Source organism: Lactuca sativa, chromosome 3, assembly GCF_002870075.4.
Source record: "Lactuca sativa cultivar Salinas chromosome 3, Lsat_Salinas_v11, whole genome shotgun sequence".
Lineage (NCBI taxonomy): Eukaryota > Viridiplantae > Streptophyta > Magnoliopsida > Asterales > Asteraceae > Lactuca > Lactuca sativa.
Window position 1 is genome coordinate 19,922,749 of NC_056625.2, and position 17,934 is coordinate 19,940,682.

Genomic DNA, 17,934 nt, shown 5'->3' on the forward strand with positions numbered 1-17,934 from the left:
GGCGCTAGAACATCAAGATATGAGTGCGAGGAAACAGAAGCGAGGGACCGAGCATAGCACTTGTCGAGCAGCGACCTTTGACTAGGTCGCTCTTAGGTAACGAACTCGTTATCTTTAACATATTACTAGTGGGATACATTAACACTAAGGTTCTCGAATCTTCTAAAGCTAAATTTTTATTTTTAGGGAGGGGGGGATCAAGATGAAAAACGCATTTCATGGGTTAAATGGAAGCTAATTTTAGCATCTAAAATTAATGGAGGGTTGGGGTAGGAAGCTTGAGGGCTTTTAATGAAGTGTTGTTGTTAAAATCGAGATGGAGGATGGTCAACAACTCAAAAGCGTTATAGGTTCAAGTTATTAGATCTATTCATGGTCACAATGCAGGGTTCAATCTTTGTAAACGTTTATCGGTTAAAGGTGTTTAGTCTTCTGTTGTGGATTCAATTTTGAATCTTCATTCTAGCTCAGTCTGTACACCTCTCAGCTTTGTTAAAAGATTTGGATAATGTTACATTTACTAGCAATAAAGATGTTTGGGTAAGGGATATTGCTAATAATGTTGACTTTTCCATTAAAGACACAAGGTTTGTAATTTATGATTTTTCTTTGTCTCATGGTGCGGAGGAAACAAGGTGTAATAAATTACTCCCTATTAAAATAAATCTTTTTAGTTGGAGACTTTCCTTGAATCGGCTTCCCACTAAAGATAACTTGCTTCTTAGAAGGGTTCATATTTCAAGCTCTCTTTGTCATATATGTATAGATCAAGTTGAGACAGTTGATCATTTATTTGTGGAGTGTATGGTAGCAAACACTTTGATGCAGAACCTGATTCGACTGTGTGATAATGATAGTTTTTTGTTGACATTGGTTGGAGGTTTCAAGTCTTTTTTGGATGTGATGCATTTGTCCTCTAGTAAAAGAATGGTGTTGAGGCTATTTTTAACACAACTTGGTGGACTGTTTGGAACTTTAAAAACAACTGTGTATTCGATCATATTGTTGTTTTTTCTTTTAATTGTGTTGTTCACCGAAAATATAAATTATGTATTTCTTGAAATTTATGGCTCCAAAATCCTATTTTAAACATTTTGATCTAATTGTCTCGTTTAGTCGTAGCTCCTTACTATGGACTTTTTATAAATTTATTCAGCCGTTCAAAAATAAACACGTTCGGAAAAAAGCTTGTCACAGAACTACGTATGTGTTGCATGTACTTTCGCATATGCTAGTGATTAAACTTTATCAATATTGTTATACAAGAGACTTCTATGATTCCACTGTGGATTTACCCCAAGATTTGAAATAATAATTAGGCTTCTTTCATTGAATCCCGATTCCTAATAGTCATCGACATTTTTTTATTAATAATATCAATAAATAATGTTTTGAAATTAGGCATTCTGACAAGAAAAAGAGGTCTTGTGGGGCATGATCACTTGTTGGCTTTGCCTAGCTTTGATGTGTTTTTTTTATCTCATATTATACTATATATTAAAAGCAAAGTTCTTATAGTGATTTCTTTTGGTTTTGAAGTTTTGCCACCATCTTCCGCCACTTTAAGACATTTGCCATAAAGTTTTTTAATTTTGGAGTTTTAACACAATTGTTTTGAATTTTGGCAAATTTAGCCCCTATAACTTTTTAATTTACAGAAAAAGTCTCTGTATTTGTTTTACAAAAACAATCCATATATGTTTAATATTTTTTTATGTTGGCAGGTATGACTCCTATATAAAAATTAAAATACAAAAATTGTACCTGTAATTTGTAGAAAAAAGTCTTTGTGTATTTTTTTATAGAAACAATCCATTTATTTTAAGAAAATCCTATAATAGTCCCTGGCTAATAAGAAATTTGCAAATTACCACCCCCTTCCACACGCACACCCCTTCAATATATTGTCATATTTCATCCCTACAGTTTTTTCTTTAACAATTTTGTCACATTACTTTTGTATATTTTTAGGTTTGTTCCTTACACTTTTGGCATTATACAAAACCTCCCATTGCGTCCCTCGCGGAGGGGGTGTGGACAATTTCTAGTTATAAATATATACAAAACCCAAATTCTCATTTGTGAGCTACATAATTAAAACTTAAAAGTACATGGCTTGATTCATAATGTACAATTGTTTAACGCGGGAAGTTCAAGTTCAATTCCTCAACTTTGTATAATCCGTCATTTGCAATCTATATTTTGTATAATACACCACTTGCAACCCTCTACTTTTAACATGATATTTTTAATCCCTTTATTTTTTTAAATATCATTTTCACCCCCTCCACCTTCAACTTTCTAAAATGTCACTTTCACCCCTTCATTTCCTAAACTTTTTTGTTTATCCTCGTTCGCGTAAAATTCATTGGGGCTAATAGTAAAAGTGGTAACCCCTCAATTTTGTAAAATGATATTTTTCATCCCCTTACTTTTTTAAAATATCACTTTCACCACCTCCAACTTCAACTTTATAAAATATCATTTTCACCCTTCATTTTTTAAACTTTTGTGTTTATCCCCTATCCCGCAAAGTTCATTGTAGCTAATAGTAAGTGGTAATGCAGAATGTACAAATATATCAATGCGTAAAGTGCAATTTTAATCCCCTAACTCTGTATAATACATCATTTTCAACCCCTCTATTTTCTAAAATGATATTTTTCATTCCTTGCTTTTTAAAATATCATTTTCACCCGCTCCACCTTTAAAATTTTAAAATATCACCTTCACCCCTTTGTTTTCTAAACTTCCGTATAAATACGATTTTCCCTGCACTATGTTGTAAAAGGCATTTTCAACCATTCTCTTTTTTAGAATGTTACTTTCATCCTGTAAAAAAAATTAAAAAAAAATTAAAAAAAAAAAAAAACATTGTAGCTAACACTACAATTGTTAATGTACAATGTACAAGTACGTCAATGTGTAAAGTGTAACTTTAATCCCTCAACTTTGTATAATCCGATACTTTTAACACCTTTATTTTGTAAAATAATATTTTTCATCCCTTTACTTTTTTAAATATCACTTTCAGCCCCTCCGCCTTCAACTTTGTAAAATATCATTTTCACATCTTCATCTTTCATCCTTAACTTTGTATAATCTGTGACTTGCAACCGCTCTATTTTGTAAAATGATATCTTCCCTCCTCTACTCTCCTAATACGTAACAAAAACATGTAAAAACTCATGGCAAAACGCTCTCTCAATTACTACTTGTGTCTAATATGCAAACCATTGGTTGAGTACAAGTGGCTCTATTAACTCTAGAGTAGATTTCAAAACTTGGGTTCTTTAAAATTCTTAAGAAATAATATAGCGTCCCGATTTTCGACCCAAAATTTTCATTTTTATTTATTCAAATATATCAGAGTATAATTACATTAAGCGAAAACATGTTGCGAATGTGCATGTGTACAGTTGAGCCATGTTCTTCTCACAAACCAATTGTAACGCTCTAAAAATTCCGACCAATTTAAAACCAATTTCATTAAGTTATTACAAAAAGGTTTTCAATACAATTATTATCAGAGTATTCCCAGAACCATATCGTAAAACATAAACATGAGGAGCGGTACGATCATGCATTTGCCTTGCCACGGTCTCCTGAAGTACCTGAAACATTTAAAACACAACTGTAAGCCCGAAAGCTTAGTGACATACCCCCAAAATACCAACCACATATAACATACACATAACATGTCATATCATAACAGATCACATAATATCCATGCACTTCGGGTCTATTGTGTGAATGGTCCGCCGTACCAGGCCTTCAGTCCTCCTGGTCCACCCTCCAAGTCTAGCCATATACATCGAGTCTACAGTGTGATTGGTCCGCCCGCACCGGGCCTTCAATCCACCTGGTCCACTCTCTGAGTCTACAGTATGACTGGTCCGCCCGCACCGGGCCTTCAGTCGGCCTGGTCCACTCTCCGAGCCTCGGCATGTCTGGTCCGCCCTCTTGGGGCCTACAGCCTATCCGGACCACTCATTGGGCCTTCGGGATAACCGGTCCGCCCTGGGTATGTTGGCCTACAGCACAAAGCAGGTACCGCCTAAACCCAACCCCAGTCCAACAACCATGTGCACATAAACATTCAATCATATGACAATTCACATCCAATCAAACCGATCTAGCAAATCACATAACATAACATCATCCTAACCAGGATATCGACCTAACCGGTCACTAGCATAGCATCATCCTATATATCAGGATACCGACCTTAACCAGGTCTCTAACATATACCATCCTAACTACCAGGATGCAAACATAGCAATAACATAACAACGATACCCGGATTACAATCCGATAAAGGGTCGGCCTTGGTGCCGTAGACCCTGTCGATATAGTGAGGATAACTCACCTCGCAACTGCTGACTGAAAAGATAAGACCGAGCTGCTCCGACCACTGACACGATCTCCACCACTAGCTAACACCAAACCACTGAACTCAAAATAAATGCCAACAATTACCAAAATACCCCTGGAAGTCAACTGGTCAACTCTTGGTCAAAGTCAAAGTCAACCTTCCTGACTGCCTCTACTCGCCGAGTTAACCCGCTGACTCGTCGAGTCCCTATACTCAGAACTCCCAATCCATGACTCAACTCGCCGAGTCACCCCAAGACTCGCCGAGTCCAACAAACTTTGAGTCCTTTCTCACTCAACTCACCGAGTCGTCCCTCGACTCACTGATTCACAGCTCAACCCAAAAAGGTTAGGACTCCACGACCAGACTCGTCGAGTCCAAGAACAGACTCGCCGAGTCCAAGGCAACATTCAACATACTCGCCGAGTTGTTCTTCCAACTCGTCGAGTTCACCCATGTGACTCGCTGAGTATCTCTAGTTCTCAATCCATACAGAGGCTTTCCAAGCCATACATGGGCTCCAATCCATAGATCTACTCTCCTACAAGCCACCCATCATGTAAAGTGGCAAACTTTACGTGAATCCAAAGAGATCTAAGCCATACACACTCTAGGCTAGGGTTTGGGACAAGAAAGCTTCACCCATAACTCAAAAACAGGGACTTTATGATCTTCTGGACCATCTCAAGTCCAGATATGAGGTAGCAACCTCAGATCCAACCTCCAAACCCGAAATAACTCTAGAAATGCCCCAAAACTCAAGCAACAAAGGATCAAGGAGCTTAAGCAATAGATTATTACCTCAAAAGAAAGCTCCAACTGAAGAATGAACCAAATCTCTGTAAAGCCCCTTGCTCCAATCTTCTTTCTCTTCAATTTCCTTCCAAGATTCCCTCCTCCAAGGCTCTAATCTCTCACCAAGGAAAGCTCACACGAATCTAGGGTTTCTGGAACTCAAAGGGAAGGTAAAGAGGTGTTATGTTCTTTATATAGGGCACAACTCCCGGGATTAGGGTTTTCTCCATACAACACCAACTCGACGAGTCCACCTATGCGACTCGTCGAGTTGGTCACTTAACACACGACCCGAAACGCGACTCGACTCGCCGAGTCTACCCATCGACTCGCCGAGTCGACCTTCTTATTTACACTTTAGCCCTTCAACTATATTTCTGAATTTCCGGGATGTTACACCAATGAGGTACTTGAAAAATATTTATAATCAACTCGGTAAGCACGAAGCTTATTGAGTTCCCCAAAATGCCATATACCATAGTAGATATACAATCCATACACATAATGGCTCACGACCTCTTTGTTGATCCACCAATAGAACATATAATGGCCTTCATCATGAAGTTGGTCCGCCCCTTTGCCTTCAGCATAAAGTTGTTCTGCTACTTTTTCCTTTAGCATAAAGCTAGTCCGTCCGAGTCTATTGGCCTTCAGAACGAAGTTGGGCTGCCCTTAACTCCCCACATAGTATATCAAAACACATACACACACACACACATATATATATATATATATATATATATATATATATATATATATATAAAATAGACAACAATCCAACACTACACGCAACTAACGGAACTATCCTAATTACACAATACATGGCAACTACATCTTATCATACAGAGCATATATACTGGAGCACATAATATAGTGAGAAAACTCACTTGGATAATTACTCAAACGATCAACAGTTATCCTTCGGATGGTTCAACCGATGGGCAACGCGTCTTTCAAGTATTAACATATAATACTATAACTTAGTAATATCTACGACGACCTAATAGAAGTTAGATTCTTCACTAATTCGAAATAAACTTACATGGCTATCAAATAATGATCATCCAGGCAAGACAGTTATGAGGCATGACCATTTCGGCATATAGCCTTTTTGAAATCCAACAACCAAGCCAACGTAACCATTCTAGACACATCTCCTGTAAGTAGAACAATCAGAATATTTAACTGGAATTAATGACGAATCTAGTACTTATAGGTTCATAATAACGATTATAATTACAAATATAAATTATCTTAAAATCCTAGAAAGCTTAACTGTACTTACATAGGTTTCTAGCGAATAAACCCAAAAGGTCGTGGGCAGTACATCGATACTGAACACTACTATATGTGTGGCTCGTTGCCTCAAAATCTTGTTGGAATAGAATTTCCCCAAAATCCCCAAAACCCAAGAATTTTCGAAACTAGAGACAGATGTGAGAATGGAGTGCAAAAGAAATGAAGAGTTGCAGCATATTTATAGTGATCACGGAAGGGCACATCGCGCCGTATATAGGCATGCACCGCTCCTATTGTCGAACAGCCCGAACAGGTGGGGTTGGCCTCTAGCGAACTCTTCCACATGTCAACACTATGTGGCATCACGTCACCTACTTCTAGAACATGTCATGTGTCATCACATGGCAAGGCCACATCAGCCAGTTGGTGGAGGAATTTGGGTCTCTTGCTACCACGTGACGCACTCTGGTGTTGCCACGTCACCCTTAACGAGTATTTTCATCAATCTTCGAACGACCATAATTTTCGCATACGAGCTCCGTTTTCGATATTCTTTATATCCCCTCTCGACGAGCTCTACAACTTTCTTTTTGGTCTCAATGACTAATTCTCACTCTAACTAAAATTCATATTTAGACTTGTTTAGACTATTAAAGTCCATGTGAAATTCACATCTCCTTTATACGAACTCTATTTTCGGTTGTCTTTATATCGACAGGTTCATATTCCCGAGATCTTCAACTTTCGTTTATATTGTTTTGGATAACAATCAACCATTTTGAATTTAGATTTCTATGTCCACATTGTTGTGATGAAACTATGAAAAATAACAACTTCTTCATATGAAGTCAGATTTGGACGTTCTCTACATCCATGCTCTCATTTTTATGATTACTATGTCTTTCGTTTAGATTACTTAAGCTAATAAGTGAGTTATCTCTGATTCACTTTTTACGATACACTTTTGTCATAAGGGTTCAACACAGAACTTTAAACAATCATAACTTCTCCATTACGAAGTCAAATTTAAACGTTCTATATATCTAATAAAATCGTATTGACGTTTTCTGCGTGTTTATAATGATTGTTTTGGCTAAAATGTAATATATTTCTATTTCGAATTTTATAAACAACAGTCTATATCGAATTTCATTAGAATGTAAAAATGGGGTGTTACAAATAAATAAATATGCATGGCTGTTTAATTTGTTGTAGGAAAGCTTTCCATTCATCTAACTCGCCGTAGTAAGAAACCTATTAAATTTAACTATTTGATTTAAAAGACTATATAGACATCAACTTAGGACGTCCACAATGAGAATATAATGGAAATTGAATAGATAGTGACTATGATTGAATAGATGTTGAATGGATTGTGGGTGATGACATGGAGGAGGGTTGAATGAAATAGTTGTATGATCATTGAGTGGTTGAATGAAATTAATCTTTTCTTTTATAATTAAATTCCAAACAAAATATATATGTAATCATATTCCCTTATATTTTTATATTTTTTTAATTAAACTACAAATAAACTTAACCATAATTTTAAGTATTATATTATTTAATGTATCAATTTTTAGGTGCCTTATTATTTCAAATAAATAATACAAATGAACTATTTATAAATAAAAACTCACTTAAAAAGAAATATAACCGTTACAAATCTAATACAAACTAATTTCGATAAAATATTAAATTAATCAAAATATTACATTAATTTTGACTGTCATATAAAAAACATTCTCAAATATGCTCCACTAAATCATATCGAAGTGCATAATGTGTTTCACTATTACGTAGGTGTCATTTTTTATTAATGTAGTTTTAGGTTTCATGTTTTTTAATTGATGTATTTTTAGGTATTAAATGTTTTAGGTTTTGTAACTTTTAATTAATGTATTTTTAAATATCGTGTTATTTTCTAACTATTATATCTTTTATTTTTTAATTTATAATTATGTTTAAAAATATAATGATGATGATGTGGAATTTTATTAAATTGTATATGATTTAATGGAGCGTGGATGTTAAAATATAATATTGAATAAAAAAAAATGTTGATGTGACAGTAAAATTGAATAAAAAATAAAACATTATGTGGCAGTAATATAACAATCCATTAAACTCTTTAAAGTTCAATGTACCGGTTTACACAAAATTTTGAATGAACATATATGTTAAACAGATTCACATTAACATGGTCATTTTGTAACATATGTCGTTTTTAGTAGACTCAACAATTCTAGGATGATTGTACACAAATGTCAAAAGTGGGGCATGCATGCATGTTTTTGTCCTCATTTTCTTTTTGAAGTTTAGTAAATTGAGGGAAAGGAGCCAGTTGACTTACGGATTTGTAATAAAGTCCATGTACCAACCAATCAAAGATCCTATTTGTGATTGTTTTTGGGTTTGTAAAATTGGAATCGAGATCCTAACATCCCATAATATAAAATATAATTTTAATTTTTAATATTTAATCATGAAACTTATTTCAGACATTTAATTTTTCGTTCAAAAGTTATAAAAACTTTAAAATATTAGTCATAAGTCACAATAAAAAATGATAAATGGTAGATTGGTAAAAGATAAAAGACATAAAGTGGTAAAAAAAATTCATTTGCAATTAAAAAAAATCAAGGGAAGGTAGGATCGGATCGGATCTCGAAGGATCAGATCGGATCTCGAAGGATCGGATCGGATCTCGATCCTACCCGAAATACGATCTTTTTACGATCCTACGATCAGGATCGCAATTTTGACAACCATGCAATCAACCATATTATATAAGTTTAATAATTTACGTATAATAATCTTATTAACTTTTTAATAATTTAGTTAATTTTATTAATAATTTAAGGCATTTGTAAAGGCAAAATGCCTCCAGTACCCAACAATATAAGGCATTCGCTAATTTGTCAATGAAGACCAACAACTCCAGTGATCGAGATTATAGGGTTTGACCTTTCTCCTCCTCATTTTTTTTATGTGGGTCAAAAATCATATATAGATTGACCCATCTGTTTGCCTCAGATTCTGAACTATATCAGCCGCATCAATTTTTTATCTTTTATAGTTTTGGCTAAATAACTATAGGTTTTGATTTAATAGCAAAATAGCTATAGACTAATCATTAGTAGTAACTTTTGTAGCAAAATAGCTACAACTTATGATTTAATAGCAAGTTACCTACAGACTTTGATTATGTACCAAAATTTCATAGTTATTCCATTATTAGCTACAGAATGTAATTCTGTAACAAAATAGCTGCAAACAATCATTATGTAGTATATTTCGTAGTTATTCAGGTTTTTTGCAATGATTTAAAAACAATATTAATGGATTTTCCGGTCATAAAATTACTATATAAGACATGTCAGACGTTGAGGGGCTCCATAGCCTCTCGTGCGTTGGAAACCAAAAGTACCGAACATAAATGATATAAACTATAAAGAGATGTTGAATGTCTATGAATGTTTTCTCATGTTTTATGTTTTTCCACGAAACAAGTTTTAAAGCATCATTGGAACCCCACTCCTCAAGGATTTTGATCCACACATGTGGATTGTTAAGCATCCTTCCAAAGGTTCAATAACAAATTGAATGTTGAAATTATGTATTCAAAGTTTTATTGTAACAAAGATGTAGATTTATGAGTACGACGAGGATGTGTTTTCTTATATATATATATATATATATATATATATATATATATATATATATATATATATATATATATATATAACTTTGACAGCTTTTTCAGATAATATACAGATAAACCAGATATTATATTATCAATGAATTTGTTGCTTTCTGAAACTGGGATGAATTGTTCATCATTGCAAACAAACCATCTTATGCTCATCAAAAGTAAGGACTAAAGAGGCGGGGACCCAAGCTACAAAGCGTCACACTAGTACATAAGTTATTTTGTAATGCGAAGCATTACTGTTTTTTTAGGCGGTTTCTTGTAAAAACCGCATTATTAAATGGCTATAACATTGAAAAAAATAAGAGAATCACATTAAAACAGCACCGAAAGAGAACTCCTCGTATATTTGTTAGTGCGGTTCACAAAGAATTAGCATTAGAAATGATTTTTTGGTGCGACTTGTTGTGAAGGCATCATTAAATTTCGATTTTTGATGCTATGAGCGCATCAACTAAAACCAGGCTATATCCGTTTATGGTTTCTGTAAACACAAACATACTTCTTCTTGGAAGAGTTTCTCTGCAACATAAATGCGTAAAAACTCAAAATATCCTCATTAATTGTTTCAATATCTTCATTAAAGGTAATTTAAATAATAATATACTTTTGATTTTATTCTACCTATTTGTTATTAAATGATTGTTTACTGTTATTTTTGAAATTGATTTTTATAGATTACTAACATTTCAAAATTTACGTAACATGTTTGTTTAAAATAAATATATTTACATTCTTTGTTTGTTTGTTTTAATTTTCAGATGAATTGTGATTATTGGATGTACAAAACTTCATGTTTTTTTTAATTTTATATAGAGGGTGTTCGAAATTTTATTACGGTTGCCGAAGCAAATCGTGTGAATAAAAGAAGTGGATCGATTTGTTGTCCTTGTAACGTTTGTAAAAACTTTAGCACGTTTAATTGTACCGAAGAAATAGAGTATCATTTGTTGCAAAATGGTTTTGTGCCCAATTACACTTGTTGGTCAAGATATGGAGAAACACTACTTGATTGTAGCACATGGTTGAGCAATTTACATATTAATGATAGTACATACAACAACGGTTCATATGTTGATGATGATGATCACCATTCGAATGACCCCAATGACAATTTCAATGAGATGTTTGATGACATGGAGGCTAATATGGGTAATGTTGAACAAGAAAAATTACAACGCCTATTTGAAGAAACAGAAACACCGTTATATAGCGGTTCCAAATTTATGAGACTTGATGTTGTATTGAGGTTGATAAACTTAAAGTTGAAAAACGGATGGTGTGATAAAAGTTTCACAAGTCTATTAGAGCTTTTGCATGACATTCTTCCGGAAGATAATGAATTACTTATTTCTACATACCAAACAAAAAAGCTAATGGGCCCGATGGGATTGGATGTTGAAATAATACATGCATGTCCAAATAATTGTACGTTGTTGTAACACCCAGAATCAGAAAGACCAAGAAAAGAAAGGAAAAGCTCTAAGTCATGAGTCAACTCGTCGAGTCCAGGGAGGAACTCGACGAGTCGGAGTGGGATCTGGGGTATAAAGTAAGTGACTGACTTGGCAAGTCGGCTAGTGGACTCGGCGAGTCTGGTCTGGTCGAGAAAAACCCTAATCCAGGGGGTTGTGCCCTATTTAAAGAACATTACATCCCTTCCCCATCCTCTTTACTCCCCTTTTGAGATCCAAAAACCCTAAATCGTGAGTGAGAGTCCTTGGAAGCAATTTGGAGCTTAGATAAGGGGGTTTTGTGAAGAGATATTGAAGATCAAGAGGCTTGGAGCAAGGGGATTTGTAGAGAGTTGGATTATTCTTCAGTGGGAGGTCATCCTTGAGGTAATAAGCTGTTGCTTTGGATTTATTGCAATTCGATCTATTCTTGAATGAGATTTTGGGGCTATTTTGGTAAGATTGAGATCTATTTCGGGTTTGGGACTTAGATCTGAGGTTGCTACTTCAGATCTAGGGTTGTGATGGTCCAGAATGTCTTAAAGCAGCAGTCAGTGAGTTATTGGTGAAGCCCCTTTGTCTTAAACCCTAGCCCTAGAGTGTTTTGGGCCTTTAGCTCCTGGGTTTCACGTAAAGTTTGCAACTTTACGTGGGGGGATAGACTGTAGAAGAGTGGATCTATGAATGGATTGGAGCCCCTGCATGGCTCGAAAAGCCACTGAATGGATTGAGATCTGAAGATACTCGGCGAGTCACATGGGTGTACTCGGCGAGTTTTATAAACATGAGCGCAGACTCGGCGAGTGGGAAGAACAACTCGGCGAGTTTGTTGAAGATTGCCTTAGACTCGGCGAGTATGGTCGCATAACCTCAACCTTTTCTGGTTAAGACGCAGATCAGTGAGTTGGACAGGATGGGATTTAGAGATCGTTGAACTCGACGAGTCTTGGGGTGACTTGGCGAGTTGATTCGTATTTGGAGAGTTTATGGGTTTAGGAACTCGGCGAGTCTATGAGTTGACTCGGCGAGTCGAGTCAACTGGAAGGTTGACTTTGACCAGGACTTTGACTTTGACCAGAGTTGACTTAGTTTTACTTCTTGAGTTCAGTTTGGAACTAAGTGTTATATTGATATTAGTAGCTCGGGGAGCTAGTGGAGCAACGGTTCGGAGAGTTGTCGGACAGCAGCCAGAAAGTTATCAGCAAAGTTCAGCAGTGCAGGTGAGTTTCCCTTTGTGTGAATGGGTCTACGGCCACAATGCCGACCCATGTAGTTATGAGTAGGAAGACCCGGGGGTTAGCCCTAGGCACAGTATGCTAGTATGACATTCGGGACTAAGGTCCAATGTTAGTGGGCGGGTGCCCAAGGAATGGTTTGTATGATAGTTATACTTGTTGTCTGTGTGATACATGTATGTGCCTGGTAGGGAGGTGAGTGTGGGCGAGGTCTCGTATCTCACCAATAGCAGAGTGTGGACGGTGTTCCATACCTCATTAGTAGTAGAGCCGGGGCGAGGCCCAAGTAAGGAAAAGAGTGAGTGTGGATTGGGCCTGTATCTCACTGTCAGTAGGAGCGTGGACGGGGTTCCATGATTCATCAGTAGTAGGACAGGGGTGAGGCCTTAGTATAGTAATCCAGTAGAGTATGTTAGTTATGCGTTGTGATATGATTGTATGCTAGTATATGTTAGCGGGTGGGGCCCGGAGACAAGCGGGGCCTAAGGAAAACATATATGTACGTCGAGCGGGGATCGAAGCCAGGCGGGGCCTGGTGACGAACGGGGTCCGATAGCGGGCGAGGCCCAATACAGCGGGCGGGAGCCCAGTATGTGGTTATGTGCTTAGTGTTATGTATGGCATGTATGGATCAGTAGATATGTATGGTATGCGGTAGGTTGGGGAACTCACTAAGCTTTGTGCTTACGGTTTTCAGTTTTGGTTACAGGTATTCAGTTTTCAGAAGAGGAGCTCGGGAGGGTTGCAGTGCACACACCATGGCAAGTTAGCCTGGGATGTTTACTCTGATAATTAAACAAGTGTTTTGGAAATGAAACTATGATTTGTCATATAAACCCTTTTTGTATGTTTGAATGATTTAACGCTAGGAATTAGTAATGTTTTTAAAAAAATTTCGGACTCGAAATTTGGGATGTTACAGTTGTATAGAAAGGAGTTCGAGAATAAACATAATTGTGTTTTCTGCATTGCATCGATGTATAAACGGAAAAAAGATTCGAATGAAGTTGACGATGATGTGACAAAAAAATGGAACACCGGCTAAAAGGTTGTGGTGTCTCCCTATTATACCGAGACTAAAAAGGTTATTTTCAAATGAAAAATAAGCAAAGTTACTTTGCATTCGGAAGAACGTGTAACTGACCGAAAACTAAAACATGTTGTGGATTCCCCTCAATGGAGAAATATTGATAAGAAGTATCCTGAATTGGAAAAAGATATGAGAAACATACGGTTTAGGCTTAGTTTACTATACGAGTATACAAGTATACGATGTAGGGGTGAGCATGGTGCGGTTCGATGCGGTTTTTGGCTTAAACCGAACCGAAAACCGCAACTTTGGTTTTTTGAAGTTTAGAAACCGCACCGTTCGGTTTGTATGCGGTTCGGTTTTAGCGGTTTTTTGCGGTTCGGTTTTTTTTGCGGTTATTTGTCGGTTTTTTATTTGGTTTTGTTTTGTCTTTTTACTAAAACTCAGGTAACTCAACGAGTTACTTTGACTCGGATGACGAGTGTTAATCATTTCTTAAGAAACTTTATATAGAGATAAATCGATACCACTACCTATTGGTTTGAACTCAAATGACATAACCACTCAAATGACATAACCACTTTGTAACATGCTTCTAATGCTTGAATATAATACAAATTAAATATAATATTTGTTTCGCAAGTACATAAGATAATATCAATTAATGTATTCATAAAAATGATACTATCATCACTAGAACTCTTCATTCTTACAAATATATATATATATATATATATATATATATATATATATATATATATATATATATATATATATATATATATATATATATTCAGTGCGGTTCGGTTTTGTGCGGTTTTTGCAAGACTAGAAACCGCACCGCACCAAACATTTTCGGTTTTTGTAAAACTAAAAACCATACCGTCGGTTTTCATTTCGGTTTTGGTTTTTCGGTTTTGATTTATACGGTTTTTTTGGTTTTTTCGGTTTGCGGTTCGGTTTTTGCACACCCCTAAAATTACGACGGATGTTTTTTTTTGTTAATAACTATATTATTATTAATGGCTAAATTAAGCTAGAAGACGTCTATAATGACTCACTTGCGTCGTTCACGCCGTTTGAAAAGTTATAACCAAATTGATTACCGAAGTTCTGCGTGCGTTCCCCCCTAAACAGTTAATAAGTCCCATGCCCATTATCTTAATTTATCGATTTTTATAAAACTCTAAAACAGTAAATCGTGATATAAATGCTTAACGACTCTACATATTTCGTAGGAGTTTCCCGTAGATAAAGCTATTACTGCAGTCACGAGAAGTGTCTTTAATTAAATAATCAACATTGATGTCGTTAATTTGTTCAAGAAAGGCGGCTTTCAATAAACGCGTTCGGACACCAGTTGACTCCACCAGTCCCCTACATGCATATATATTTATAATGTGAGAGATCCCAAGACAGTAACACACCAATCCCAGAGATAATACATAATACATATACTACAACTATATCGATATGGCTATCATCAAAATGAAGAACAACACATCGAACGCGAAGGACGTGACCACTGCAGGCAAGGTGATCACCTGCAAAGGTAAATAGCATCATCTTTTCTCTATCGATCTTATCGCTAAACACTAGTACCATGCATGCATGTAATCGTGAATATCATGATCAATATTTGATTTTGAATTCCATATATATATGCAGCCGCTGTGGCGTGGGGTCCTGGGCAGCCTTTGGTCGTGGAAGAAATTCTGGTGGATCCCCCACAGAAGATGGAGGTCAGAATTAAGATCCATTTCACTTCAGTCTGTCATACTGATCTGGGTGCTTGGCAAGGCAAGGTATTGATCGATCATCCATTCATCACTCACTCCATATACATAAAAGCGCGTACGTCCAAGTTCCATATATATACAATCGAACTAAGCTTGATTCTTGATTTTGATTTGTATGCAGAATGAAGCTCAAAGAGTATATCCACGAATTCTTGGCCATGAAGCATCTGGGTAAGCTAGATTAATCTCAAAGATATTTGTGTAGTTGTCGTTTTTAAAGTACTACAGAATTCATGACGTTTAGTGTTGCATTATATCAATAGGGTGGTGGAGAGTGTGGGAGAAGGAGTGGAGGATATGAAGGTCGGAGATCATGTTGTTCCGATATTTAACGGCGAATGTGGAGATTGTGTTTTCTGCAAATCTAAATCAAGCAACCTTTGTAAAAAGTTCAGAGTGGACCCGCTTAAGAGTGTAATGACAAACGATGGAAAGACACGGTTTTGGACGAAACAAGGAGAACCCATTTACCATTTCCTCAACACCTCCACTTTCAGCGAGTACACAGTGGTTGACTCCGCCTGCGTTGTCAAGATCGACCCAAATGCTCCCCTCAAAACCATGACTTTGCTTAGCTGTGGTGTAACAACTGGTCTCGGAGCCGCATGGAATACAGCCAATGTACACGCCGGATCCACTGTTGCTGTATTTGGTCTGGGAGCCGTAGGACTTGCAGCTGTTGAAGGAGCTCGTTCAAGAGGAGCCTCCAGAATAATTGGGATTGATATAAACTCCGAGAAGCTCGCCAGAGCTGAAACCATGGGAGTCACTGATATCATAAACCCATTAGAATTAAAAAAGCCAGTCCACGAGGTCTGTATACGCATGTAATTATTCGTGTAATATATAATTATTAATAGGTAAAAATCAGAATCTAACTGCTAAAATAACACAAATTTTGACAGGAAATTAGAGAGATCTCGGATGGAGGAGTGGACTTTAGCTTTGAGTGTGCCGGAAACTTGGACGTCCTCCGCGAGGCATTTCTATCGACTCACGAGGTAAGCCAATTAAACCCATGCATATAGGAAACATGGTGGAATGAAATAGCAATCAAACTAAATGATTATTGATGTCTAATATATATGTCATGTTGTTATATATATACAGGGTTGGGGTTTGACAGTACTTCTGGGGATTCACACCACTCCCAAAACACTCCCTCTCCATCCCATGGAACTATTTACTGGTCGGAGAATTATTGGATCTGTTTTTGGAGACTTCAAAGGGAAAACACAGCTACCTCTGTTCGCCAAACAATGCATGCATGGGGTAAGTTGGTTTGTGTTCTTCATCGAATTAACTTGGCTTCCCTACTAGATCTATATTTGCCATGTTTTAACGAGCATGACTAATTTCCATATGTTTGCAGGCAGTGAAATTGGATGAATTTATAACACATGAACTACCTTTCAGTGAGATCAACCAAGCTTTCCAGTTACTTATGGATGGGAAATCACTAAGATGCGTTTTGCATCTGTAAAGTATCCATCATACTCTCTTCCAACTTTCTTTCATGGAGAAATACCCATTCAGTTCAAATATAATATTTGTGGCTTTGCCATAATATATGTATTTAATTTATTTACTTATATATGTTATATACACCGCGACAAAATGTCACGAATGGAATGTAAGTTAGGCTCGAAAAGTTTTGCTCGAGTATATATGATTATAGGGTCAAAATGTTCAGGATGAGTGTTGATAAAGAACATCGATGGATATTATATGGACTTTACATAAAAGAAATGAATTTTGTACTCTTGTTTATAAAATAACAATGAAATTGACGATATCACAAAACTACAAATTTGATCCGTTGGTTTGCGGAAGAACATAGAAAGTCAACATACAACCACACATATATACTCTCCACACTAAAGAACACAGAAAGTCAACACACGTACTCTCTACATAGTTTGGATTTGTTTTTCAAAACTCACACACACATACACTATAACATTTTTGGGCTTCTTCAAAAAAAAACAACACACACACCTAAGAAATCCAAGGTAGAAGCTCTTAATTAAAATTCAAACATACACACACCTGTTCACCTTATAATTAACTACTAAAATTTTCATCAACAAATCATTACGGATATTTGTCTCTTATATCAATCCTTCGAACTTTTTTATAACACCGACCTAAATTCTCCATGTCGCTGACACTACAAAAAAAAAAGACATTAACGGCGACAAAAATTGCCGGTAAAGGCAATAACAGCAACACGTTGCCGATAAAAAGTCGTTGGTACTACCCTATCACTATTGCTTAAAATGTTGCCGGTAATAT

At 36.2% G+C, this 17,934-nt stretch overlaps 1 protein-coding gene across 1 annotated transcript; it reads left to right on the forward strand.

Annotated features, from left to right (window-relative positions):
* The first annotated feature begins 15,236 nt into the window (after positions 1-15,236).
* On the forward strand, positions 15,237-17,399 carry LOC111919085 (alcohol dehydrogenase-like 3). Its single transcript, XM_023914699.3, has 7 exons — positions 15,237-15,392; positions 15,509-15,645; positions 15,761-15,810; positions 15,903-16,452; positions 16,545-16,640; positions 16,750-16,911; positions 17,012-17,399. The coding sequence occupies exons 1-7, from the start codon at positions 15,314-15,316 to the stop codon at positions 17,120-17,122; spliced, it is 1,185 nt and encodes a 394-aa protein (XP_023770467.1). The 5' UTR covers positions 15,237-15,313; the 3' UTR covers positions 17,123-17,399.
* Positions 17,400-17,934: the final 535 nt, after the last annotated feature.

What these genes read in the sequence shown, in the direction of transcription:
- LOC111919085 (XM_023914699.3), top strand. Translation starts at nt 15,314, where the DNA reads ATGGCTATCATCAAAATGAAGAACAACACATCGAACGCGAAGGACGTG. An exon ending in CTTGGCCATGAAGCATCTGG is followed by an intron (nt 15,811 to 15,902) that starts GTAAGCTAGATT and finishes TTATATCAATAG; the next exon opens with GGTGGTGGAGAGTGTGGGAG. An exon ending in CATTTCTATCGACTCACGAG is followed by an intron (nt 16,641 to 16,749) that starts GTAAGCCAATTA and finishes ATATATATACAG; the next exon opens with GGTTGGGGTTTGACAGTACT.